The 27303-nt window shown below is 40.1% G+C and overlaps 1 protein-coding gene across 7 annotated transcripts in view; it reads left to right on the forward strand.

Moving 5' to 3' along the window:
* EBF1 (EBF transcription factor 1) overlaps positions 1–27303 on the forward strand; it is a 403840-nt gene that overhangs the window by 286538 nt on the left and 89999 nt on the right. For 4 of the 7 annotated variants that reach the window (XM_043464839.1, XM_043464841.1, XM_043464843.1 and 1 more), the window contains exon 9: positions 10552–10682. In XM_043464839.1, coding sequence (XP_043320774.1) covers positions 10552–10682 — 131 coding nt within the window. Of the gene's footprint in view, positions 1–10548; positions 10683–27303 lie in introns of all 7 variants that reach the window. The other 3 variants (XM_043464838.1, XM_043464840.1, XM_043464842.1) reach the window with 1 other exon arrangement.

Genomic DNA, 27303 nt, shown 5'->3' on the forward strand with positions numbered 1-27303 from the left:
CCCTTTTTGGTAAGGGAGGTACTCTATAGTTGCCCACACTCCCCACCTCTCCCACTGTGTTGCCCCTAGCCCATTTTATTTATTTCCTTTCCTGTCTGGCCCTGTGAACATTTGCTTTTGTGATCACTGTTGGAAGGATTAGAGATTAATTGTTCCTAGCACAATTCGTGGCATACGGAGGACACCCCATAAATGATTAGCTCTGATTATTCCCTGTCAATGACTGGCCCATTACTTATACTTGAACTATGGATTAGCACAGTCCCATAGAACTTCCTGTGATGGTGGAAATGTTCTATTTCTGTACTGTCCTCTGTAATAATCACTAGTCACATGGAACTGTTGGCCAGTGTGGCTGATTTGACAGAGAAAATAATTTTTATTTAATTTTCATTAATTAAAAATTAAATTTCAGTAGCCACTTATGACCAGTGGCTACCATACTTGGCAAAACAGATTTAAGTAACAGGATCGAACATCTGGTGCAGTGTCCTTGTTTAGGATAAAGTGTAGAGAATAGACACTGGGGCTGTATATGTGTGTGTGTGTGTTTATTTTATAAGAGATTACTTATAGTGGATTTCATCAGTTAGGACCACCTATTGGGATCACCCCTTATCACCTGACTGGAATTATTGTCAATTTAAGGAACCCAACCCATACGTTCTATATGTTTTATGTATGTTTATGTCAATAAGTGTAAGTCTACTTAAGCTTGAATGGGAAGTTTTGCTGCTTTCTGCCCCTTGACTGTTCAGTTAAGGGTACTGTGTAAATATAATAACTAGATGTATGTATGGAAAAGCCTAAATTTTTGATGAGCTGCTTGCTGTTGCCATTTGTGATGGCACAGAGCCAGAAACTAGGGTTACCAAGGGGACTGTGGATAACCACTGGAGCCCCGCTAGACTGCTGGAGGGATCCTGTCTTCTTAGGCCTGGGGTTCCACAGGCTGCTGGCTCTCGTGTTCCATCACAAGCGTAAATACATCACATCTAATGACCACATGGCCATAAACCAGACACAAAATAGGATTCCAAAAGATCCTTCTTTCATGCAACTTATTTATTCATTTGCATCTTGGTTTGCTTCACTGAGCCCAGCAGTCACAGGCCTCCCCTGTCCTTTGTCACAGTGTTGGAAACCCCCAAGCCACCCACCAGGCTCTGGCCCATTGGCAACTTACTGGTCTCTGTCTTGCAACTTGCCTGGAACCAACTTTTCCAGCTGAGAAACGAGTAACTTCACTGCTTTAACTGCTTCTAGGGATAGAGGCACAGGAGGGCAAAACAAACATCAACCTGTTGCACTGAAGATGAAGCTGAGTTATAACCTCCACCCTGAGAAAGCCTCCATAAAAACATAGAAAACCTAATGAACATGATAGAGACAGCTGTTATAGATAATTTTATCAAATATCGACTAATACTTGAAAGGGAGAAAAAGAACAAAACATACACGAATATAGTCTCCTTGGATCATTTATCCAGTCGGAATTATATGTCATCTCTTCTTATAGTCGGATCTAGAGAGAGGACACAGGTCTTCCTTTTCTATCTTTATGTGCAAATGTCAATGTAAACCCCTATTAGAATAGTGAATGGAGTAAGTCCTAGAATTCAATGGGAGGAGAAAAGCCCTCTTAACAAAGAACGTGGATTCTCCATACTTTTAAATTCCTTCTTAGGAAAATTCTTTACAAAAATGTTTACTAGAAAAAGACCAAGCTGATATCGACTGAAATTAACTAGTGAAATGTTAAATTATCTGCACGCATCTCTGCTTTGAATGCTGAATTTAGTCTGACTCCCAGACACAAGGAGGATAAAAATTCATATTCAGATAAGGAAAGGCAAACCTTGGAGAACAGATGGAGCAGAGTTCAGTATAAAGGTTTAATCCTATCAGGCTGATTCCTGTATGACCATCTGGGTAATCCGGCACACACATTCAAGGCCTGTTAAAAATACGGCTCTAGCCAAGATTAGCGTCACAGATTTTCCACTAGACTTGCTCATATTTGACTTTATGATTTTCCAGACCCAGAGAGATTGCTTGCAAATAAAGACTTGAGGATTCCATGAAGAAGCAGTGACATTTTTTTTTTTAACCTGAAAATTGTTTCCTCTTTTCACAATATTGGGTGTCCATTTTTGGAAAGTTATTTTCATTTCCCTTTCCTCCAAGACTTTCATATCTAGAACTTCTTATAGTAGGATAATAAGGAGAATTAGGCTAAAAATAATTTTGTGCATGAAAGTTCTCCTTGTCAGTAAGAAAAGAGTTATTTACTTACTGTATAATCAGAGGCAAGTGAATTTACTATTGTTGCAACAAATATCACAGTTGGATCCATGAATTATTTATTTTGAGGGTTCTCTCACCCTCCATGATTATTTTTCTCTGTTGCAAAGGGGTTGCTGACAATCATAGAACAACAACAGCAAAAAGAAAAACTGATGGCATTATTTGCTACGAGCTCCTCTAGGGTTAATATTTTGTACATTTTAATTTTGGATTTGGCAGATCAAACTTGAGGTGGGAAGCAATATATTCTTATCTCTTTGAGTTATTAAATTCTGAGCTTCCAAAGTGTTTTTAACAAACAATTTTTGCATATTATGAAACAGTGCTGTGTTGTGTGTCATTAAATCAAAAAGCCTTCAGCAAGTCTTTCAAGGGCAATTTAGAAGTTACAGGTACATCAAAATGTCAAGATTTTTCACTGCTCAATTTTTAAATAACCCTGTGTAGTGAACCTGCACAGAGCTCTGGATCACAAAGACAAACTCAGAAATCCAAAAGTGCTTGTCCTGGAATGTCCAGACTACAATTGTTCCACCAGGATTTCTGTCCTTCCCTTGCTCAGATCTGTGCCCACTGATTGTTGAGCAATTTTTTTAAGTCAGAATAGAATAAGAAATCTGCAAAACAAACAGGAAGTAGATATAATTTGGGCTTGCTTTGTATTTACATATGGCATAGTTTGGAACTTAGCTCTTCCTCTAAGTTTAGATACCCCTAAATGACCCGCCAGGTTAGGGCTGTGCCTTGATACAGATGGATATTGGATCTACGTTTCCATCTAGTGACTATGAATCTTTCCTTTACTTGTTTTCTGAGAGAGCCATTAATGTTGTCAAAGCAAAGGGCTTTCTTGCCGAAAGAAGTCACTTTGGAATGAAGAATGAAAAACACTTGAAGTACTTGATCTCCTCATTTAATATTTAATAGATTTAATTGCATCTGGTGTTGAGAAATATCTATACCAGAGGTTACATTTCTCTTCAAAATGACAAACATACCATCACACACAAGTACACACGGTGGAGGGTGGGAGAGACAGAAGGAGGGAGGCTCTTTTGTATATATAGTATATGATTCTTTGCCAAGTAATATCTAGATATGCTAGTGGATAGGGCAGTAAATGCAGACCAATAACAAAACAAAACCAAATAAAAACCCCTAATAAACAATAAAATGCTTAAATGCATAAAGCAATTGCTAAAGAAAATAAAAGAAGGCAGAAATAAATTTGGTTACTCAAGTTCATAAGTGTTACAAAGAATCTTCCATCTTGAGTGAGAGAACTGTCAAATGTGTATATCTATTTATTAGTTGACTAGGAGTCTGTGGTGAGGTTATGAAAGTGAAGTTTGTACCCTCTGGTGCTAGGGTTCAGGTCAGGCATTGTAACTGCTACTGGTGTCTAAGGCTTCCACTTGGAGAGGGGGTGAACATCGAATAGATTTGCTTCCTGAATGTGGTGAAAATTCACGGGGCCAGGCTTTCCATTCCGGCCAAACCCTCCACTTGCCTTCCTCCCTGGCTTACAGCTACCGGTTGTCAGGATCAAAGAATGCAGGTGCTGCTGCTGCTGAGCTGTGAGCCGTCAGGAAAGTCACCATTTCACCTAAAAAAAAAAAAAGGAAAATCCAGCAAAACAATAGTCCGATTAAACAGGAAGGGCAGATGATCTGTTCATTGAGTCCAAGTGGCGGTACCTTGTGTCCCCATCTCTGGAACAGTCTTGCACCCAAGCATAACCTCACCAAAATCAAGTAAATACAAGAGAGAAAAAGGCCTGAGATTTTATGAGGTCACAAGTGTCCCGCAGAAATGAGCTGAGCTCATGGGTTTCACAACATTTTCTGCCAAGTCTCAAGAATTTGGGATAATATTAAAGTTAATTCCTCATTTCTGAAAAGATTGCCATTAATATTCATTCCAGGCAAATGAGAACCTTAGGAATAAACATTCTAGTTTGTAAGTACTGATGCCAAATCCACCTCCTCAGTAAACTTAGCTATGTTAGCAAGTCACTGGGTTGAAAGTTCCTAGGAAAGTTTTATTATACGTTATATGATCTGTGATGGTGAGACTATGATGTCTTCTAGTAAATAAACTCTGGTTAGTGGGGAACTGATGATGACAGTAACTAATATATTAGCAACTAGAATCCTATGTGCCTGGAACATAGTAAAACAGCAAAACCCAAGCAGGCACTTGCTGCATTTCGCCAGGAATCTGTGAGGTGGTATCACTGCTGCTTAGAGTGGATGACTTAGGGTAAGTGACTGCTTCAAGGTCACACTGAGTGGTAAATGTGGAATTTGAACAGCTGGAGCTCTGGCCCATTTTCAGATGCTATAATACCCTGAATGTTAAAATCAACTTAACGTAATTGCATCTTTCTGTCTTTACTCAGAGGCCATTAAGGGCTGGTGCCAGCATCTTCACCTGCATTGTAAGCATCGGTATCTGCTCTGTAGAAATGTTCATCAGTAGTAGGGAGTTCTAGATAACAGGATAGAATGCTGGAAAAAGAGGGCTTCCATTTTTGAATATACCATACACAAAGGAAATAGAAAATAGCCACTGAAATTTTATTTTGAGATTTAAATGAGTTTAGAACTTTTCTGGATTTGCACTTTTTACCAACTGAGTGTTTGCCTCTGGTATTTAAATACAGGGATGGAGAAAAGAACCAAATAACACATCTCTAATGAGACTTCATTATAATGGGACATCAGCTGTCACAAAAGCCTCATTTTAGGGAGAAGCGATGGTAAATGCTACACCCAGGTCATCTATTCGGCTACCCCAAACAAGAGAGGTATTGATCACGGTACAAAGAGATTTCAGAGGCAAAAGTAAGAGCAGCCCCAGGCCCCTGTTGATAGCTGCACACACCACTAATTCACCTCAATGGGCAGGCACCTCTGAGCTCAATTAACCCTTATTCCCAAGGCCACCCATAAACCCTGAGGTAAACATGGTTCTTCTGGCCCTGCCTTTCTATCAGTGAAATAGATCATTTCTATTGGAGGCTGAGGGGCGATCCAGCTTATAAATTTACCTGCTAATAAAGAGCCTGATACTTCTAGTGTGGGAGAGCAGGCATTAGAATCTTGTAATACTGATTCTGTAAATCAGAAAATTTGAAACTGCTGAGGCCATCCATGATTTCTTCTGCCTTCTGTGGCTATTGAAAGGAAATATAAATACTCTGCAAGTAGAGCAGGTGAGCGCAAATGTCCCCTGGTGCAATTGTCTGCACACAGAACATTAGTTGTTAAATATGTACTGGAGCCTGAATGATTTCTTTCTTTCGGGTTTTTTTTTCCCCCCCTTCTTCTCATTCTTCCCTCTCTTTTCCTTCTCACCACAACCATTGTTCAGAAGCAAATTGGAAATCTGGTAATTAGGCCCTGACTCACGGTGTAGTATTAGAGTCCCGAGCCAAAGTTCAACACCCTGAAATGAAATTTAAACCAATTAATCTGTTAGATTTTTATCGCTTGTCCATGTTTTCTCAGCAATTCCCCCAGCACGTGGCCTTTGATCAACTCTCATACAAACGCTAAAATGTGTGCCTGCTGCTAGTAAGATGGGAATGACATTAACATGGTACTCATAAAACAATCAGAGCAGAGAAGCCCTCAAACAGGCAGGGCATAGTAATATTTAATAAAAGCGCACACATAATCTTCAGAATTAGCATTTTGTGCCTTGCAGTACCTTTGGGAGAAGAGCTTTTATTTGTGGAGTGATCATTATTATAACAAAGAAGAGCTACCTAATAATTTCCACTTTAACTCTGCAATGTGCCACGAGCATTTCAGAGCCATTATGCTAAACTGTGGTAGTGTAATCATGTTATTGTCATAGTTTGAAGGAAGGAAAATCTCCTTTACTTGGGTGGCTGTTGGGGGTGGGAGGAGAGGTTTGGGGGAAAAAAAAACCATACCCAGACTTATATTTTTAATGAGATTTAGAACCAGGAATTGGCTTACTGTCCTTGTGGATACCCAGAGTGTGAAAATTTATTGGTGAGGAAGGAAGAGTCTTTTATTAATTAAATCAAGATTTGGTCAATAAAAGTGGTTTTGTATTCAAATCCACCCCTCTCCTCTATTCCATAATATTTCCTTTGAGATAGAATTGTGTTGATTATTATACTCCTGGGTTGAGTTGAACTCTTTCATGAGACTTTTCACCTTCAGGTTTCACTGAATACATCCACTGTGATTATTATGAACTGTCATCTTTCTGTATCTCTCTGGATATCCTGAGTGAAAGAAAAACAAGTCCATGGCTGCTGCAGATGTCTTCTGAGCTTTCTCAAAGTGAAGAAGGGGTGGGGGAAGGCTTAGGGTCTGTTAGTCAGTACATCTGGGCTTTAAAAAAATTGGTATCAGTTTGTTATAAAGCATACAGCTTTTATCTTTCACAGAATTAAATGCTCTGGTGTTACTTTTTTTAAAAAATTAAAACATACTACCTTAGTAGGTGCTCACTGAAAAATTCAAACCATACAGCTGTCTATAGAGTAAAGTTGAATAGAGTCTCTCTTCTCTAGTCACCTTCCTTTTTCATATAGACCCACTGGGGATAGTTGGACATCCTTCCAGACTTTGTCTATCACACCTGTTCACACATAACTGCACACGCTCATGCCTATAGGCATGTATATATCATTTTATAATTAACAGAATCACACTATTCACTAGGCTACAAATTGCTTTTTGTTTTTTTTACTTACTAACGTATTTTGACATCTTTCCATGTCAGTTTATAGAAATTTTTTCATCTGTTCTAATGACCTTTGACATATCGTATATATGGATATATCATGATTTATTTAATCACTCCCTTATTAGGGGGGACACTTAGACTTAAGCTTTTCACAGTTAATACTGCAGTGAACATTTGGGTACCTATAGTTTTAGGCACAATTGAAAGTATTTCTTGGGCTGCTTTTAGTCTGGCAAGTTTGTGACTAGGGTAAAAATGTAAGATGGCAGCCTATGAGTTAAATTTAAATCCATAAACATTTTGTTTGGCCTACACGTTAAGAAAATGAATTAGTTGCCAGCATTTAGAGACTGGGAAATTTCACATAAAAATCTGGGCTTCTGGTTCCTTTTGAAAGCTCAGAAGACCAGCTCTCCCAGGGACTGCATCTGTGTGGGGATACCAATGGCTGGAGCCTCCCCAATTCGGTGTCACCAGCCAGCCATCTCATGCTTGCTCTGAGACCCTGGGCTGCTGTGTTCATTTGTGTTTCTTGCCTTGGCTGGTGTGGATCTGTGAGTTCTTCACAGCTGCTCTTGAGCCTGATCTGTTTAGCTAGTCACAGTGGCTTCTACCTTGCACTGTTGACATTTTAGGATTCTTTGTTTGGGGGACTGTCTCATGTCTTACTGAATACTTAGCATTCTTGACTCCAGGTTACTAAATACCAGTAACATCCCTTCCTTAGCCCTCTCTCTCAGTGGGTCAGCCCAGGATGCCTTTTACGGATTCTCTAATCTTCCCAGTAGGGGAGTAGAGAAGCTTCCCCAACAACTCCTCTTAAGATGGCTATGATATAGGTGTACAGGAGACATGTATACCTGGAAAACTTTGAGGTTTCAGCTTATAAAGAGAGACCCGATTGACTTGTTCTGAGATTAGTACCTCGTCCCTTAGCAGGGATAGTGGATTGTATTGAGCACAAGGGTAGGATGGACCCAGGGGTGCCTCTCTTCTCCTTTAGTACTTCCTCCAAACCTTTTTTTTCCCTCCCAAAAAACTAAGAAGATGGTTTCATATATTGTTTCTTCACCAGTTTTTCTATACTAACTTGATTCTCATTTATCTCCAACTAGTTGACCTGTAACTTTGTTTCTGAATGGTTGAAAACATTGTTAGATTCCTTAGGAAATGTTTGAACATATATGCACACCATCTATACATATATGTACTTACATCACATAGACATATACATATATGTACTTATATCTATACATAAATATATAGGTGAAGTCGCTCAGTCGTGTCTGACTCTTTGCGACCCCATGGACTGTAGCCTACCTCCGTCCATGTGATCTTCAAGGCAAGAGTACTGGAGTGGGTTGCCATACATATATGCAATTACATGCCTTCTGTATCCTACAATAGCAAATGGAAAAAAGAAAGCTGGTGCAAGTCTAAAATCTACAGTTCTTGGCCATATGCTATTATAACTTCTTTGCCTGTAGGAGAGACTCTCAAAGATACACTAACATGCCCAGATGCCACCCTTGTGCAATGATGAGAAAGCCTGGAGGCGCCCATACTTAACTAAAAGAACATGTTTATGTGAATAAAATAAAATTTAAAAACTCAGAAGAAATCCTTAAACTAATACAGGTAATAAGCACCAAGATTATTTTTTGGTTAATGAGGGCAATCACAGAGTCAGAGTTTAATGATACCATTGGATTCCACACTTTGCCATCAGAGAGACTCTTTCAGGACCAGTTCAGTAAAATCAATGTTCTATTCTTCTCAGAAGTATCTAAGGATATAGTAATACCTTTTCTATTCCACTCTAGCAACTATATACTTATAATGAGTTAGAAATTAAGAATTAAGATTTTGAGACATTAACTAGAATGTGTCCAAACTGTTTATATTTTAAGAATTTTATATAGTAGTTGAATGTAGTTTATGTCTCTTATAAATTGTTTGGGATCATACATCATGTTCTACCATTGGTTTGGGAGTACTCAATCATGCATTTAAACATGGTTACTTTTAAAGGAAAATTTTATGAAAAAGTCCTATGCCTGTGGAACATTGATCCACAACCTTTATGAGTGTTAAAAATTGAACAAGAATTTTCAAGCCATGAATCATTTACATTTCTTTGATTAATTATTTTGTTTTTGGGAGAAAGTGGAGGAGAGAAAAGGCATCTGGACTGCCCAGTGTTAGCTGTAAATGTACTGCTATGAGTTCAGCCAACATGAAATGTTTAGTTTGGATATTTCCAAATTTCTCTGTGCAATTTTTATAAGATTAATTTGACTCAAAATCAAACCTATTCTACTTGTTTGTATGGTGGCACGTGAGCCATGGTCCCTTAGGGCTGGGCTTCATATTTTCTTTTCTTCTTGCAAAAGTTGAAGCATGACATTTTGCCAAATTTGACAAAGTCCAGTAATTTTTTGCCAGTCTTTTCCCGTTAAAATTAACTGGTGCTCTCATTGGTTTCAATACTTGGAAAGTCAGTCTGGAGTACTTAATACACTTTTTATTAAAGAAGAGGGTCTCATTTTCTCTCCTTACACAGAATCTCCTTTGCTTTAGAATTTTGCTTTGTTCTTGCTCATAAAAGTGATCATGAAATAGCAGCATGGCATTGTGGAGCTAACAATTCTCAGTGGCACGAAAGTACTCCCTGAGAGATTTCTTTTATGCCCGGTAATTCTGTTGAAAGCACGCCATGCTCATCGGGCAAACCACCTCCAGTCTGGAATCACAGTATTTGCAAATTATTTCCCATCTCCAAGGGCCATTTATAATGGAAAGAAAGGAGATAGGAAGTTTTGAAAAAGCCAGTTCTTGGGTTTTATGCCTGGTAATGACAACCAAGCAAAGGTCATGGGACTTTCTGTGGTTCAGCCCTGACTCAGCCATTTGGTTACATAATTCACCCTGAATGACCTGCATACTTTGCATCTATAAAATGGGATCCATGACATTTATTGCAAAAGATGTAATGGTTTTTATTCAGGAGTATTGCTCCACTAGTGGTACAGACAGAAGGCATGGAACAAGAATGGTGTTCTCTTCCAGTCTCCTCTCTTTCTTCCCTTCCCATTGGACATGACTGTTTATCTAAAAATCTATGAGTTTTCTTTTCAGGAGATATATTTAATTATTAAGCAATTCTCTAAGGTTTCTAGTATATTCCAAAATGTCACCCATGAAAAAAAATCTTTAACATTTCATTAAAAAATTTTGCTTCTATGTTTTATTTCATAAGATTTCAGGTTTGAAAAAGATTTGGGTGAAAATATCTGTATCTTAATAGAAACAAAAAAAGAAATGCTTTTAAAAACTGAAATTGCACCATGAAGTTTCAGGTCCTAACGTGACTAGGAAATGGCTGAGATCTTGAGGGACTTTCTGTTCATGAAAAGATAAAAGATTTTTTTTTTCTTTTTCTCAAGTCTCCCATCATTAAAGCTTGGTTCTAACAGCAGACTCCTTCTCTTTTTCATGTGTGTTGAAAAGCAGCTACTCCCTGTATCAAAGCCATCAGCCCGAGTGAAGGATGGACGACAGGAGGTGCGACTGTGATCATCATAGGGGACAATTTCTTTGATGGGTTACAGGTCATATTCGGTACCATGCTGGTCTGGAGTGAGGTAGGTGTTGTCTGAGCATTAATATCTAATAGCTTGGTCTAGTTGAGGATACTGTCTACACTTGAATTTCTAATAGAGTGTATAGAATTTTGTGGGGCCAGTCTGGGTGGGCCAGCTCCAGTCTGCAGAACTCTGGAAACTAGGAAAGATGGGTTGGGTTTACCAGGAGACATCACTTTCTGTTGGAATGACTTCCACCCACTGGTCCATCAGCCCCAGGAGAATTTTGTCATTTGTCTACATGGGCAGGCCATGGTGTGGAGGTCCTATTGTGTATTGGGAATTGGAAAGGAGGTACACATTCACAAATATATATATATAGGCAAACTCCTGTAACAAGGTAGTAATTTGTGAACACTTGCAGATGGAGTCTACAAGTATACATCCATCTTTAATGATCACCATTCATGGGACAGTAATAATCTAGGTGTAGGTGGTTCTTGACTTACTCAATGACTCTTCATCAAAGAGTGAGTGGTTTGCCAGGGGAACCTAGACTAACTCAGGGCTCTTTCATGCCCTAGGAATTTAAAACCTCCCAAGCATCTCAATATGGATCTTCAACCATATGAAAATGACTATGCTCCGATTTTGCAGTACTTTCCAAGCATTGTGATCATTATTTTAATTTGCCAGTTGACTTGCCTGGCAGTAATCAATGTTATCTCAAATTACAAAACATGATATCACCATTCTGTAGAAGGCATGGTAGACCTGCCTTTGTTTTCTAAATACTGAAACTTGATTTCTTAGCCAGCATGCCCAGATCCTGTTTTCTTTTCTCTCTCCAAAGTTTAGAATAAAAATAGTGCTATGCTTTACAAGTGGTCAAAGGATGACTAAACTTTGTTGAGACTTACTATACACTAGGCACTGTGCTGAGCCCTTGACATAGATTATCTTAATCTTCCCTTTACATCACAAAGTAAATACTCTTAGTATGTATCTTTTCTTGATAAGGATACTGAGGCTTAGATTATATATACATATATAAATAAAGTGAGAGAGAGAGTCTAAGCATATATATATGCTTTCCTGGTGGCTCAATGGTAAAGAATCTGCCTACCAATGGAGAAAACTTGCAAGAGATGTGAGTTTGATCCCTGGGTTGGTCAGGAAGATCCCCTGGAGGAGGAAATGGCAGCACATTCCAGTATATTCTTGCCTGGGAAATCCCATGGACAGAGGAGCCTGGCAAGTTATAGTCCATGGGGTCGTAAAAGAGTTAGACACAACTTAGTGACTAAACAGCAACATATATGTTGCACGCATACATATATATTATACATATATGTATAATATGTAATAATATATTTTATATAATATGATAATTATATATATTTAACTACATAAGCCAAAAGCAGCCATCCAGAGCCCATGGAGTGTTAGTGATAGGTATGTAGCCATACAAAGGACTCAGTAGCAGAACTGGAGTTATATGGACAGAAAACGCAGGTTTTCTGTCTCCATTCCTGGTTGCTCTCCCATGACACCATTGTTTAGCTCATCCAGATATTTGTATTGTGTTTTCTCTTTAGAGGGGCCCCAGAGATAAGCAAAAAGTTAAGACTGTGCTGGCTGAGTACATTTATCTTTCCAAAGCAGAGCTTGCCCTTCCTTTAAGCCTTCTGTATACGTATCTCACTGCCAAGAACCCACTCTGGCAAGCCCCTTGCCAGCCCACGCTGCCACTGCATCTGTATTTCCCACATGGGTGACAAGCAGCAAGCCTGGCTCAGAGAATCAAGGCTCCCTGAGAGTGGAATCGGGGATGAACTTCCCAATCCACCAAACGGATTGTTGTCAAGTTGAAACATGCCACACATGAAGGTGAACTGCACTCCCCTGGCCGCTGCACCCCTTCTTTGTTGGAAACCTTGGGTTGTAAAATTAGAAGCTCCATGTACTTGGTGTATGTTGCTTGCAGGTTGGTGCCTTCTTTGCTGCTGGAGGCAGGGGTGCTCACAAGGACGACCTTTCCCGGGTCCCGTAGGCTGTGTCTTCATCCCTTCCTCTCTCTCATTCTGGTGCTTGTCCTGGACCTTGTGAGAGGGGAAGAGTAAACAGAACATGAACTTTTTTATCCAGATCACAGTAGCCACAGTGAAGCTTGAGAGGTGGGGCTCAAATCAGTAGTATTTTTGACCCTGAGAGTAAGTGAGGTTAGTGTGATGCTTCTTTTACAAGCTTGTGCCTGTCTGAGGCCAGGCGTACCATGTTGGATGTGGTGCACATCAGGAAATTATTCATTTGTTCCTCCACCTTGTCCAGGTCCCCCAGTTTCCTCTTGGTTCCCCTACTTTCTTGTCCTCTTTTGGAAACAGAAAAGGGAGGTTAAATTCTAACTTCGGTTTATCTAAATTGCTTTAAAAGAAAGAAAGTGAAAGTCGCTCAGTTGTGTCCCACTCTTTGCGATCCCATGGACTACAGTCCATGGAATTCTCTAGGCCAGAAGTGGAGTGGGTAGTCTTTCCCTCCTCCAGGGGATCTTCCAACCCAGGGACCAAACCCAGGTCTCCCACGTTGCAGGCGGATTCTTTTTCAACTGAGCCACAGGGAAGCCCAAAATTGCTTTAAAGAATCTGTTTCCATAAACAAAATCAATGCACATCATGAAAAGGAACATCCATTGAGGCGATACCTTTGTCCTCCTCCTCCTCCCTCCTTGCCTTGCTTATACCAGAAGCCCCTTGCAGTGGATCTGGGGGGTCCAGTTGGGACGTGAGGGTGGGGGGTACATTCACTTTCTTTGCCCACCTCCTTCTGCCAAGCTGCTCTTATTTGTGGCTCTATCATAATTCAGCTATAACCCTTTCCTGGTGAAAGCCCACTATGTAGTGTCCGGATATCTTTAGCAGATGTGCGGTGCTCAGTCGCATCCAGCTCTTCACGTTACCAGGCTTCTCTGTCCATGGAATTCTCCAGACAAGAATACTGGAGTGGACTGCCATTTTCTTCTCCAGGGGATCTTCCCAACCCAGGGATCAAACCTGCTTCTCTTGTACCTCCTGGATTGCAGGCGGATTCTTTACCACTGTGCCACCTGGGAAGCCAGGTTTTAGCAGATAAATCCCCTGCAGCATGAGCAGTTGAGTGTCTGGGTGGAGGACTTTAATTTGGGCTATTATCATCATGATGGTCCTGACATTTAGAAAAATGAGTCTTGCAGAGGTGAACTTTTTATAAATATGCTAAACTATTTATAAATGTAGATTTTCATACAGGCTATTTGACAAATATAATGCTCTCCCTTTTTTAGCGCAGGGAGAGAATCTGGTACTGTTCCAAGACCCTCAATCTACTGTATACTGATGAGAAATTGAGAAATGGCTCACATGTACTGAGGGCTTTCATGTATAAGATCTTTATGAATATTATGTTATTCAACCCTTTTTATAGCCTTATGTTAGAGACATATAAGTAAACCGAGTGTCAGAGAGGTTCAGAAACTTACCCACCATCAAACAGACAGATAGTGCTAGAGATGGGATTTGAACCACAATGTGTGTTTCTACAAAGGAAATACAAGCCCAAGTTAATGAGAGAGCATGTGGGTGGAATTTTGAGAGCAAAGGACAGAAAGAAGAGGAAAAAGACATGCACAGTAATCCAAGTGGTACAGTAGCAGGAGTGGTAACAGCAACAGTGGTAGTAATTGTGGCTGTTTTTTGGTCAGTATTAAAGTATGTGCCTTTTATTTTGGAGAAGGAAATGGCAACCCACTCCAGTTCACTTGCCTGGAAAATCCCATGGACGGAGAAGCCTGGTAGGCAAGAGTCGGATACGACTGAGCAACTTCACTTTCACTTTCAAAAGTATGCGCCTTTTATTCTGGTAGGGACAAAAAACTGGGGGCCATGTCTCCAGGCTTCCACTGAGTAGAATCAAAGCTTGATAACTGTGAATATTAAGAGAAGATATCTATGAAAGTAGAATAGGACTAGTATTAGCTAGCACTCATTGAGCACTTAGTCCCTGCCGGGTACTATGCTAAGTGTTTGCTAAGGCTCTTTGTGAACATGGTGACAGCTCACGTGTGCAGCATGTTCTCATTTTACTGATGGGGAAATTGAACTTGGGGAAATGAAATAAGCTGTCCAGTTATCAAGTGCTGGAGATGGGATGTGAATCCATATAGTCCAACTCCTGAGCTCACTTTAACTGTCCATGATTTGTTAAGTCACTAAGTTGTGTCCAACTGTTTGCGACCCCATGAACTACAGCACACCAGGCTTCCCTGTCCTTCACTATATCCCAGAGTTTGCTCAAACTCATGTCCATTGAGTCAGTGATGCCATTCAACCATCTCTTCTTCTTGCCCTCCTTCTCTTGCCCTCAGTTTTCCCAGAATCAGGATCTTTTCCAGTGAGTTGGTTCTTTGCATCAAGTGACCAAAGTATGGGAGCTTCAGCATCAGTCCTTCCAATGAATATTCAGGGTTGATTTCCTTTAGAATTGACTGGTTTGATCTCCTTGTCCTTGGGACTTGTCCTTGATGTCCAAGGGACTGTCAAGAGTCTTCTCCAGCACTACAGTTCGAAAGCATCAGTTCTTCAAGGATACTCAGCCTTCTTTATGGTCCAACTCTCATGATTTAGCCTATGCCAAAATGTTTACCCTAGGGTTTTTTTTTTGTTGTTGTTTTGTTTTGTTTTTACCATATCAGACCAGGGTGGACTTGCCACTGATGCCTTATGCTGGACAGTATCTTAATAGTCACTATCACCTCCCAAGGTAAGCTAGAGTCATGTCACGTAGAGGATCAGAAGTAAGAGCACCCTTTTGTTTTCTAGTTGTATAAATTTGTGAGTGGAGCCATTGACATATAGGAAGAGTTTGCCTTTAGAAGAGTATGTGCTTTGTGTTAGAGGCAGAAGACAACCTCCTGCTTATTCCATATAAGTGAGTAAGTTACTTATATATTTAAGACAGGTAACCTGTCTGGGCCTCTTCTCTAGGACCCTGATCTGTCCAAAGTCTTTGTCCCTGGTCACATTGTCTCTTGAGGTTATGCCACCTCTGAAATCTAGTACCTTTAATTTTAAGTAGACTTCTCTCTCTTCTCCATTTCCTCACTCTGTAGCCCAGAGCACTCAGGAAGCAGGCTGGTGGGCCAGGACAAGGAGATAACATTTTAGATTAGCAGCTGATGCTATAATTTGGAGACTATTTTTAGCTAAAGAATTTAAAAAAGAGCCAGAGAAAATAGGACTGGCTTAATTTACCCTCATCGGTGCCCATTCCCTTCCAGCCCAATCTTTTGCAAATGAGTAATTCAGTTTAGCTCACTGATTGCCCCCTGAGGGTTGGAAGGAGAAAGGTGGCAGCCTACTGCTCCCAACTCAGGGCTGCCTTCTGCGAACTCCTGAGTTTGGGGTGAACTACATGGCATTCTTGTGAATGTGGTCCACCATCTTTGTTACTCTTCCTTATTGCTTCTGGCCCTGTCTCTTCTCTCTCTTTTTACAAAGCAAATTATTTTACTGATACTTTGGTACTCCTTAACACGTTTTACCCCAGAAGACTAAAAAAAAATTCTTTTTAGTATTTTACATATAAAACCAGAAAAACCAACAGGGTTGATGTGTGCTAAGATGGGTTCAGTTTTTTCTTGAATACAGATGTATTTTGTTGTTTTGCTTTTCTATCACCCTGTGATTAGGAGGAGGGAGGGGCTCCTGCTACTGGTTTGTAGAGCTAATTGTTCAATTTTTTATATCTTTCTAACTTCTAAACAATGAGTACTGGTTGGCTTGCCTGCTGGTATCTAACACTGGGGTGGGTACTGTGGATAATTAATGTTAGGCTTTGTGGGACCTGGTATTTTATTCAGAAAGACAGCTTGCTCTCATGTAGCAACTTAGAGACTTCCATATTTATGCAATGCAGAGTTAAATTTGTGGTTTAAAATTCTAGGCAAGGTTCTAGAAAGGCAGAGAGAATAGTATAGTTAGAAGTAGACTGCTTGAATAATCAATCAGGTTTCTAGTCCGTCCAGGTGGTCTCTGTGGTGGACTCTGAGGCTCTCAGAGTCCTTTTAATTAGTCATTGAAAAATCGGAGAGAATTTATACAGCTTAAGGTAGTTAACTGGTGTTCAGTTGCAGAGTTGTGTCCAACTCTTTGTGACCCCATGGACTTGGAATTCTCCCGGCCAGAATATTAGAGTGTGTAGCCTTTCTCTTCTCCTGGGGATCTTCACAACCCAGGGATCGAACCCAGGTCTCCTGCATTGCAGGTGGATTCTTTACCAGTTGAGCCACAAGGGAAGCCCAAGAATACTGGAGTGGGTATCCTATCTCTTCTCTAGTGGATCTTCCCGACCCAGGAATCAAACTGGGGTCTCCTGCATTGCAGGAGGGTTCCTTACCAACTGAGCTATCAGGGAAGCCCAAATTTGAGAAATGTGGAGTCTGATAAATTCAGCTGGTCTTGTTTTAGAGCTTTTGAGGTACTTACATGCATTTGACTATTTAAAACATAGTATGCTGCATATACCAAACTTTGTGACCAAGTTCAGTTCATTTCAGTTGCTCGGTTGTGTCTGACTCTTTGCGACCCCTAGGATGACAGCACGCCAGGCTTCCCTGTCCATCACCACCTCCCGGAGTCCACCCAAATTCATGTCCATTGAGTCAGTGATGCCATCCAACCATCTCATCCTCTGTCATCCCCTTCTCCTCCTGCCTTCAGTCTTTCCCAGCATCAGGGTCTTTTCCAATGAGTCAGCTCTTTGCATCAGGTGGCCAAAGTATTGGAGTTTCAGCTTCAACATCAGACCTTCCAATGAACACTCAGGACTGATCTCCTTTAGGATGGACTGGTTGGATCTCCTTGCAGTCCAAGGGACTCTCAAGAGTCTTCTCCAACACCACAGTTCAAAAGCTTCAATTCTTTGGCTTTCTTCACAGTCCAACTCTCACATCCGTACATGACCACTGGAAAAACCATAGCCTTGACTAGACGGACCTTTGTTGGCAAAGTAATATCTCTGCTTTTTAATATGCTGTCTAGGTTGGTCATAACTTTCCTTCCAAGGAGTAAGCATCTTTTAATTTCATGGCTGCAATCACCATCTGCAGTGATTTTGGAGCCCCCCAAAATAAAGTCAGCCACTGTTTCCACTGTTTCCCCATCTATTTCCCATGAGGTGATGGGACTAGATGCCATGATCTTAGTTTTCTGAATGTTGATCTTTAAGCCAACTTTTCCACTCTCCTCTTTCACTTTCATGAAGAGGTTCTTTAGTTCTTCTTCACTTTCTGCCATAAGGGTGTTGTCATCTGCATATCTGAGGTTATTGATATTTCTCCCAGCAATCTTGATTCCAGCTTGTGCTTCACCCAGCCTAGCGTTTCTCATGATGTACGCTGCATATAAGTTAAATAAGCAGGGTGACAATATACAGCCATGACGTACTCCTTTTCCTATTTGGATCAAGTCTGTTGTTCCATGTCCAGTTCTAACTGCTGCTGCCTTACCTGCATACAGATTTCTCAAGAGGCAGGTCAGGTGGTCTGGTATTCCCATCTCTTTCAGAATTTTCCACAGTTTATTGTGATCCACATAGTCCAAGGCTTTGGCATAGTCAATAAAGCAGAAATAGATATTTTTCTGGAACTCTCTTGCTTTTTCAGTGATCCAGCGGATGTTGGCAATTTGATCTCTGGTTCCTCTGCCTTTTCTAAAACCAGCTTAAACATTTAGAAGTTCATGGTTCTCGTATTGCTGAAGCCTGGCTTGGAGAATTTTGAGCATTGCTTTACTAACATGTGAGATGAGTGCAATTGTGCAGTAGTTTGAGCATTCTTTGGTATTGCCTTTCTTTGGGATTGGAATGAAAACTGACCTTTTCCAGTCCTGTGACCACTGCTGAGTTTTCCAAATTTGCTGGCATATTGAGTGCAGCACTTTCATAGCATCATCTTTCAGGATTTGAAATAGCTCAACTGGAATTCCATCACCTCCTCTAGCTTTGTTCGTAGTGTTGCTTCCTGAGGCCCACTTGACTTCACATTCCAGGATGTCTGGCTCTAGGTGAGTGATCACACCATTGTGATTATCTAGGTCGTGAAGATCTTTTTTGTACAGTTCTTCGGTGTATTCTTGCCATCTCTTCTTAATATCTTCTGCTTCTGTTGGTCCATACCATTTCTGTCCTTTATTGAGCCCATCTTTGCATGAAATGTTCCCTTGGTATCTCTAATTTTCTTGAAGAGACCTCTAGTCTTTCCCATTCTGTTGTTTTCCTCTATTTCTTTGCACTGATCACTGAGGAAGGCTTTCTTATCTCTCCTTGCTATTCTCTGGAACTCTGCATTCAAATGGGTATATCTTTCCTTCTCTCCTTTGCTTTTTGCTTCTCTTCTTTTCACAGCTATTTTCAATGCCTCCTCAGACAGCCATTTTGTTTTTTTGCATTTCTTTTTCTTGGGGATGGTCTTGATCCCTGTCTCCTCTGCAGTGTCATGAACCTCCATCCATAGTTCATCAGGCACTCCGTCTACCAGATCTAGTCCCTTAAATCTACTTCTCACTTCCACTGTATAATCATAAGGAATTTTATTTAGGTCATACCTGAATGGTCTAGTGGTTTTCCCTACTTTCTTCAATATAAGTCTGAATTTGGCAATAAGGAGTTCATGATCTGAGCCACAGTCAGCTCCTGGTCTTGTTTTTTTCTGACTGTGTAGACTTTCTCCATCTTTGGCTGCAAAGAATATAATCAATCTGATTTCTGTGTTGGCCATCTGGTGATGTCCATGTGTAGAGTCTTCTCTTGTGTTGTTGGAAGAGGGTGTTTGCTATGACCAGTGCATTCTCTTGGCAAAACTCTATTAGCCTTTGCCCTGCTTCATTCTGTACTCCAAGGCCAAATTTGCCTGTTACTCCAGGTGTTTCTTGTGACCACAGAACCCTTTTCTCCCCCCAGGAATCAGCTTATAGGAAAATATGTTAACAGTGGCTGAAGTCCATGTGGATTTCATGTTAATGAAGTAAAGTCATGCAACCCAGTCATGAAGTGATTGGGCTGTAGTAGATAAAAGTAAATATGAAATATTTGCAGAGTATTATTCAGATTAGACTAACAATGTTTGGAGCCATTCTTGTTTAATGCTGCAAGGCTCTGAACAGAAATTCACTCATATTTTGCAGCTGGTTTTAGTCCATGTACACTTGGCATTAGATGCCATGTGATTTTGTAGGACAGCTATATTTAAAGATTGCCAGGACCGTTTATCTCAGATGGGAGAAGTCAGAGTTACATCACTGTATGAACTGATTAGCCTCATCCAAGGGCCATACATTTTCTTTATCATCCAGATGGATGTTTTCTTCAACTGCATTCCCAGAGACAGGGAAAAGGCAAAAGATGCCACTACAGGAGAGACCTCTGGATGATTCTAGTTAGGTAAATGGCAGCTTGTGGGGCTGAGAAGAAATTTTGCTGCTTGAATCCAAAAGTTTGAAAATAAGATTTTAAATACAGTTTTTATTTTCTGTCTTCCTTCCTTTCCATGTCTGCTTTCTTTTAATTTTTTTATTATTTATTTTTTAATTGGAGTATAATTGGTTTGCAGTGCTCTGTTAGTTTCTGCTGTACAACGTGAATCAGCTATAAGTATCCATACATCCGCTCCCTCTGAGCCTCCCTCCCACCTCCACCCTCCCATTCGGCCTCTAAGTCATCACAGAGCACCCAGCTCAGCTCCCTGTGCTACGCAGAAGCTTCCCACTAGCTGTCTGTTTTACATATAGTAGTGTATATATCTACTTTCCATTCTCATTTGTGCACATAGCTCAGAGGGAGGGTTGTAAATAAAAATAAAAGGTATTTTCTCCTCTGTGACATCAAAGAACAAATGACTACAACTCATACTTGTTCCCACTAGAAGTTTCTGAGGCCTTATATCTGGCCTTGATTTTTACTGAACCACATGCAGAGTCACAAAATTTTGAGGACTTTGAGGAGTCTTTCCAGTTCTTAGATGCAGCTCTTTTATTTTGAAAGTGAGGCAAAAGAAGTTCTGGAGCTTGCTGGTGCAGTGACTTGCCCTGGGAATACTTTAGCTACTTGGTGCCGGGGTTTTAGCCCAGTTCTCCAGACTGCAGCCGCACTCCTCATTCAATTTTCTTTTCTACCAAGGCTTCTCATGACATTTCCCTAGTTTTTTTTTTTTTTTTTTTTTTTAGCACGCGTGCGTGTGCTAAGTTGCTTTAGTCACATCTGACTCTTCGCCACCTAATGGACTGTAGCTCACCAGGCTCCCCTGTCCATGGGATTCTCCAGGCAAGAATACTGGAGTGGGTTGCCATGCCTTTCTCCAGGGGTTCTTCTGAACCCAGCAATTGAACCTGTGTCTCTTGCATCTCCTGCGTTGGCAGGAGGGTTCTTTACCACTAGCGCCACCAGACTTCCTTTTATTTACCAAACCATCCCAAGTTTTATGCATGATGGCATTACCATTCCAATGACTATTATATATAACACATTTATATGAGATACAATTCTACTAAAATCAAAAAGAAAATTAAGAAAGGTGGAGAAAGACATTGTCTCAAATATCATCTCTTTCAAAAATTTGTAATATAAATAGGGTACAGTGTAAACAGCTGTGTCATTTATTTTACATATATTGAAGCTTACAGGTATAAGTTTAATTCAAAGTTTATTAAATGCACAGGCTTTAAATAATTCCTAGTTGCCTACTTTTTCCTAAATATATAAGTTGCCAACTCTATATTCCACATATACTTATTGATCATTAGGAGGCAGATGTTTAATGCCAAGTTTTACACTTCATTCATTAAGAATAAAAAGAGCACTGTGAATCACTTATATCAAACTTTGAGTATGACTCTGATGAATACCTTTCAAGTTCAACTTATCTTATAGGGAATGATTTCTAAATGAGTCAGCATATTTAAAACAATGTAAAAATAGCCTAATGGTCTTTTTAATATAATCACATAGTTACAAACATGCTCAACTTATTCTTTAAAATGCTTTAGTCTGTATGGTTATTGTTAGCGACTAGGGCATTTTAAATTTATCATCTATGTTGATAATTATGAGATAGTTAAAAACTCCTTTAGGTTGACATTTTCAGTTATTTGTTTACAGTGCATTCAAAACATACACATATGTAACTTAAAAATGGAAAAACCCAAAGTGTGATGCATTTCTAATTTTAATAAGAATTAAGGACAGAATTCACACCTGGCTGTAGTCTTGTGACTTTAGTGAAGGAAATCGATATTTATATAGCGTTGTGCTCATTTCATCCATGTGCTCAGTGCTTGCTGCTGGAATGGCTCCCTGATGATCTGAGCTGAAATCTTCCCCCTGATGCAGCCTTACTGGTTTCCTATTTCCTAAAGCCATGATGCCGTCGTTTGGGATTCAAGCACAGCCATGTAACGCTTTGACCTTTCTTCTCTGCATCCTAACCCACCATTCATCTTAACTTCTGCTCCAATCACAATGAGTTGTTTGCAGCTCTTTATGCCTGCATTAATTTCCCTACTCTGTGCTCTTGTTTATCCCATTCCTCCTTCCACGATGCCTTTCCCTCTTTTCTGTGCCCAGATGCTTCTGCCCTTTAAGATCCCCCAAACCATTTTTTTTTGTCCGTGAAGTCTTCCCTCACAACTCTAGATATAAAGTATTTTCTCTTCTTTCTAAATTCGTAATGCACTTATCTGTACCATCTTATGTTCCTTATCACTTCCTGCCTTAATTATTCTGATTTAAGAGGCTGCTCTCTGCCTTGAAGGCAGGATCCATGCTGAATTCAGCTTAGTCCCCTACAGTGTCTAGCACAGAGCCTTACATGTTAGAGGCATTAATTTATACCAAATAGTATTGAATAACACTACTTTCTTTCAGTCATTCATTCATTCAAGCAAACGCTATTTTTTAGAAACTGTTATATTCAATGCTGCATCATAGTGTCAGTACCAGATAGACTGTAGTTTAGATTTTGTTAATACAGGTATAATTAAGTAGCTTATATTTAGGTATATTTATTGTGCAATAAGGATGCACATAAATACCTTAGTGTAAATCTGTTGGTTATGGTGAGGATTAAGTAGTAATAAAACTAACACTTTTTAAGTGATGGATAATGTGAGGCCTTCACCTAAACTCATTATAGGTGTTAAGTCAATTAACCCCATAATAAATGTAGGAGACTTGCAGGAGATGCCGGTTCGATCCCTAGGTTGGGAAGATCCCCTGGAGAAGAAAATAGCAACCCACTTCAGTAGTGTTGCCTGGGAAACCATGGCAGGGGAAACCATGGGGCCACAAAAGAGACACGACCAAGTGACTAAACAACAGCAACACTAGTTAGATAGCTAGCCCCTCCCCCTTCCCAGACAATGAAGCTGAATCCAGAGAGCTTGAGTGACTTTCAGAAGATCCCACAACTGGTAATTTGCAAAACCTGGTCTTGAACCAAAATCCATTTGACTCTAGAGTTATCTTTTAACCATCTAAAAAGAATGTAGTGTAACCCCATTGACCCAGAGAAGATTGTTGTAGTCATTGCAACTCTCCAAAATTCAGCATGAAACCAGAAGTGAGCAAAAAACAACAAGAAAAAAAGATAAATAAAATAACAAACTTTGAGGTAACCAGAACATGAATTTTAAACAAACTATGTTATGTGTTTTCCCAGGACATAGCAAATTAGAAGGAGCAAAGTATAGGCGGTTGTTAGAAGAAGGCTCGTTGACAGCAGAAGTGACAGCTTAATGTCAAGGGCAGGAAAGGAAAACCTAAAAAGCAGATGCAGAACTATATTATTGTGCTGCACATTAATGACTGTTCATAATGACAGTGACCCTGAGTAATCAAGAAAGAGAAGGCAATTATATTCAGTATCTTCTGTCTGAAATGGCAAGATGTGTATAACACGTCCTCGAAAGATCTCAGTGAAAGCACAGTGTTTAAGGGGATTGGCTTCGGTTTTCTGCAGAGCTCACTTCCTGGAGGCACGTGTTAAATTGGGAATTACTGAATATATGTGCAAGGATCACTGTAAATGGGATGCAGACAGGAACTATACCACCCAAGCACATTAGAATGAGTCACTCTTTAGTGTCTTACAGCTTTGATATCCTTTTCTTAGAACTCCGCAAGAACCTGAAAGACTTTTTGGTGAAAGGTGAATTCACAGCTTGCTACTCTACCTTTTGGTTCTTGTGTTTTTCATTCCTAATTCCTAAATCTTTGCAGGTGAGATTGTGCCCTGCAAATGGCCAACTTTGATGACAAACACTCAACCCCTTCCAAAGATGTATCTGGCCTTTCTTTTTCTTTTATATTTTAATTTGCAAACAAAGAAAGCAGCAACCCAGGACCCTAAGCCAAGCCCAACTAGGGAATGATGTTCCTTCTTGATTGAATGTAGAAAAACAAGCCTGGAGAAAGAGCCCATTGTATACTTTCAAACCACAGGGGCTGGCGTTGCTGGTGTCCAGTCCGCTCTGTCTGGAATACTCTGGACCTCAGAAACTCACCAGCACTTTTCCAGCTCCCAGATGGTCAGGACAGGATCCAGTCTTTAATGGGGCCCAATTGGCACAAAATTTACATCCTGGGAAGAGAGCTGGAGAAAGTTTATTTAAAAAATAAATTACCGAAAAATAAATAAATCAATCAACCCACAAAAACCAAAGGTAGTTCAAGTATAATGTATTTATTTTAGCCTTTTTCTCCTCGATCTGTTATTTTGAAAGATGATCTTATTGCTGTTTTGTTTTGTACAATTAACTGCATTGATTTAGGGACCTGGTTAGTTTCTTGGTCAGAAGAATTGAGCAGTATATTTTTGTGAATGTTTAATGAGGCTGCCAGGAAGTCTGTGGGAGCAAAGTTAACATTTTTTTTTTCTTCAGTAGAAAAAGTTTTTTGAATGGAGTAGTATTGATGATATCTTTTTGGCAGATGCATAAGGGATGTTATTGAATCTTTACCCTAATTATTAGTGGCAGTTAATAGTGTCACGGTATTTACTCATTCAATCTTCAGCAAGTATTTATTGAATGTCTGCTAGTTTCCCAGACACTCCTAAAACTGGAAACAGAGTAGTGAAAACAAGAAGGACCAAGTTCGTATCCTATGGGGCTTGTAGTCTCATTGGGAGATACAGACAGTCAGTTAGAAAAGAGATCTCTATCTCTTCTCTATGTATCTATGTCTATGTCGATACCGATATGAGAGAAATTTTAGACAGCGTTAGGAGATACTGCTGACTGTTCAAAATCTAGATTTTAAATCCCCTATTTAACTCAGTTTCTGAGACTTTAGTTTCCAAAGTCTCCTCTGACATTCATACATAAAGTTTATCTTTGGGAATTCATGTGACCCAACATATTTTGCTAAACATTGGTTTAGTTATTTTCTTGAAGGGACAAAAGGAAACCAGAATGTTTGTGAAACAGTAAATGCTTCCATGGGCTTTCTCTCACGTTCCCTGAGAAATCGTATACTGCCTTTGAGACAGGCAATTCTTGGGAATGAAAAAATCTGTCTTACGAAACCCAAGGAACCCTGATTAGGGAACAAACCAGAATACACTGAGGAACTTGGGAGAAGAACTGGCATCCCTTGATTTATGTTGTATCCACTTCGGGGAAATAGAGATAAAATATGTAGGTTCAGCCAGCACAGTCCCCAAGCATACATGCTGATCATATTTCAACTTTCTTTAAGAATTCCAGAAAACAATGTTTTTTTAAACACCATGTTTAACTACAGGAAAATGAACACCCCAGAGTGGAAGGACAATAAGTTTGCTTGTATGGTCACCAACACTGTGGTGTCTCTTTAAAAATCCTTAGTCGATTTGGTTTGGAAGCTTTAATTATGCTTTTATGTTATAGTTTCCTTATTTAAGTGTCTGTTTTATGTCCATCACTCAATACCCCCTGCCTATCTCAAAAGAGATAGATATTATTACCCTAACTGAGGAGGAGGGAGAATGCTGTGAGAATTATTAATATATAAATTAAAAAATTAATCTGGAAAGTGCTTTAGGGTCCCTGCAGAAGCTCTACCCAACACAAAGCATATTTAACATCATTATCAGTACTCCAACAGAACAGAGCACATGCAGGACAAGATGGTAAACTGAGGCACAGAGCGTGACAGTGGATGAATGGGCCAGTGTCCCTGAGAACCCAGACTCTTGGACGGGTGATACCTAAAAACTACTCTATCAGTGCCTACTTTAGGCTTTTTCTAGTCATCACTGTTAATTATTTTTCTAGAGAAGAAACCTTTCCTTCCTTTTACCCCCTCTCTTTAAGGCTTTGCTTGTTTTGGAGGGTTTTTTTTTTTTTTTTTCTTCCTTTTAACTTTTTAGTGTTGAAAATGATTAAGGCTAAAATATTAAGTCCAAAGCATAATAAGGAAAAATCACTGGTGTGCTTTCTAGTAATCCCAGTTATTTTTTTGTCTTGTGGCTTGGAACTTCAAATTGCATTTATTTCTTATAGTTCCATTGGTTGAAAAACATGCATGAAAGCTTATCTTGGAATTGCTTTTTTGTTTTGGTGGGAAATAATTCCCAGCCAGCTTCTCACCAATGAGAAAGGGTATTTTGAGGACCTACTATGTTCCCAGAACTTTTTTTAGATGTAGGAGAGACTGGGGACCCATTCCATCCCGTCAAGAGTGGAGGTAGGATGAAAAGTATAAGTACGAGGAATTATAGAAAAACAATAAATAGCAGTAGGGAGGGACAGTTGTACAATGGTGGTCACCAGACAGGCAGACTTGATGCTTCATATCAGTTCCTTGATCATTTTTCTTAACTTTGCTGAAATTCATTTTTCATACATATGAACTAGCTAATACCCATGCTTGCCCGTAATACGACAGAGCGGAAATCACTGAAAGAGCTGCTCACATAGTTAGCTTCTCAGGTAGCTTGGCACATAGTTAGAAGACAATGAAAAGTCATTGCTGCTAAAGTCACCATCAAGGTCATTATCACCATCCATTTAATGTGAGCTAGAGGGATAAGGGGCTTCCCAGGTGGCACTAGTGGTAAAGAACCTGCCTGCCAGTTCAGGAGACATAATGAGGCACGGGTTTAATCCCTAGGTCAGTAAGATTCCCTTGGAGAAGGGCATGGCAATCCACTCCAGTATTCTTGCCTGGAGAATCCCATGGACAGAAGAGCCTGGCGGGCTACCGCCCATGGGGTTGTGCAGAGTCAGACACGACTGAAGTGACTCGGCAAGCACGCACTTAGCACATGGAGGAGTACAGATAGTAAGTGCTACCGGCTCTCAGAGAAGAAAGTGATTCCCAAGACTTGCCCCTTTCCCCCAGAATTCTCCAACATGTCTCCATTAATATTCTAAAATACTGGGTACTCTCATTCACCCACCATGTGGATCATACTTTTGAGACTTATATAAAAACTGCATGGAGAATTATCCTCTCCCGTGTCCCTCGTCTAGACTCCCAGACTTTGCAGACTGCCTCTTGGGGGTTTTGCTTCCACCTGTGTGCATTTCCATGATGCTCTGTGCATCCACGGACAGAGGCGTTCCTCTCTTCTGTTTCCCACTTTGATCAAGGACAGGCCCCACCCACCACCTCC

Source organism: Cervus canadensis, chromosome 4, assembly GCF_019320065.1.
Source record: "Cervus canadensis isolate Bull #8, Minnesota chromosome 4, ASM1932006v1, whole genome shotgun sequence".
Classification (NCBI taxonomy): Eukaryota; Metazoa; Chordata; class Mammalia; order Artiodactyla; family Cervidae; genus Cervus; species Cervus canadensis.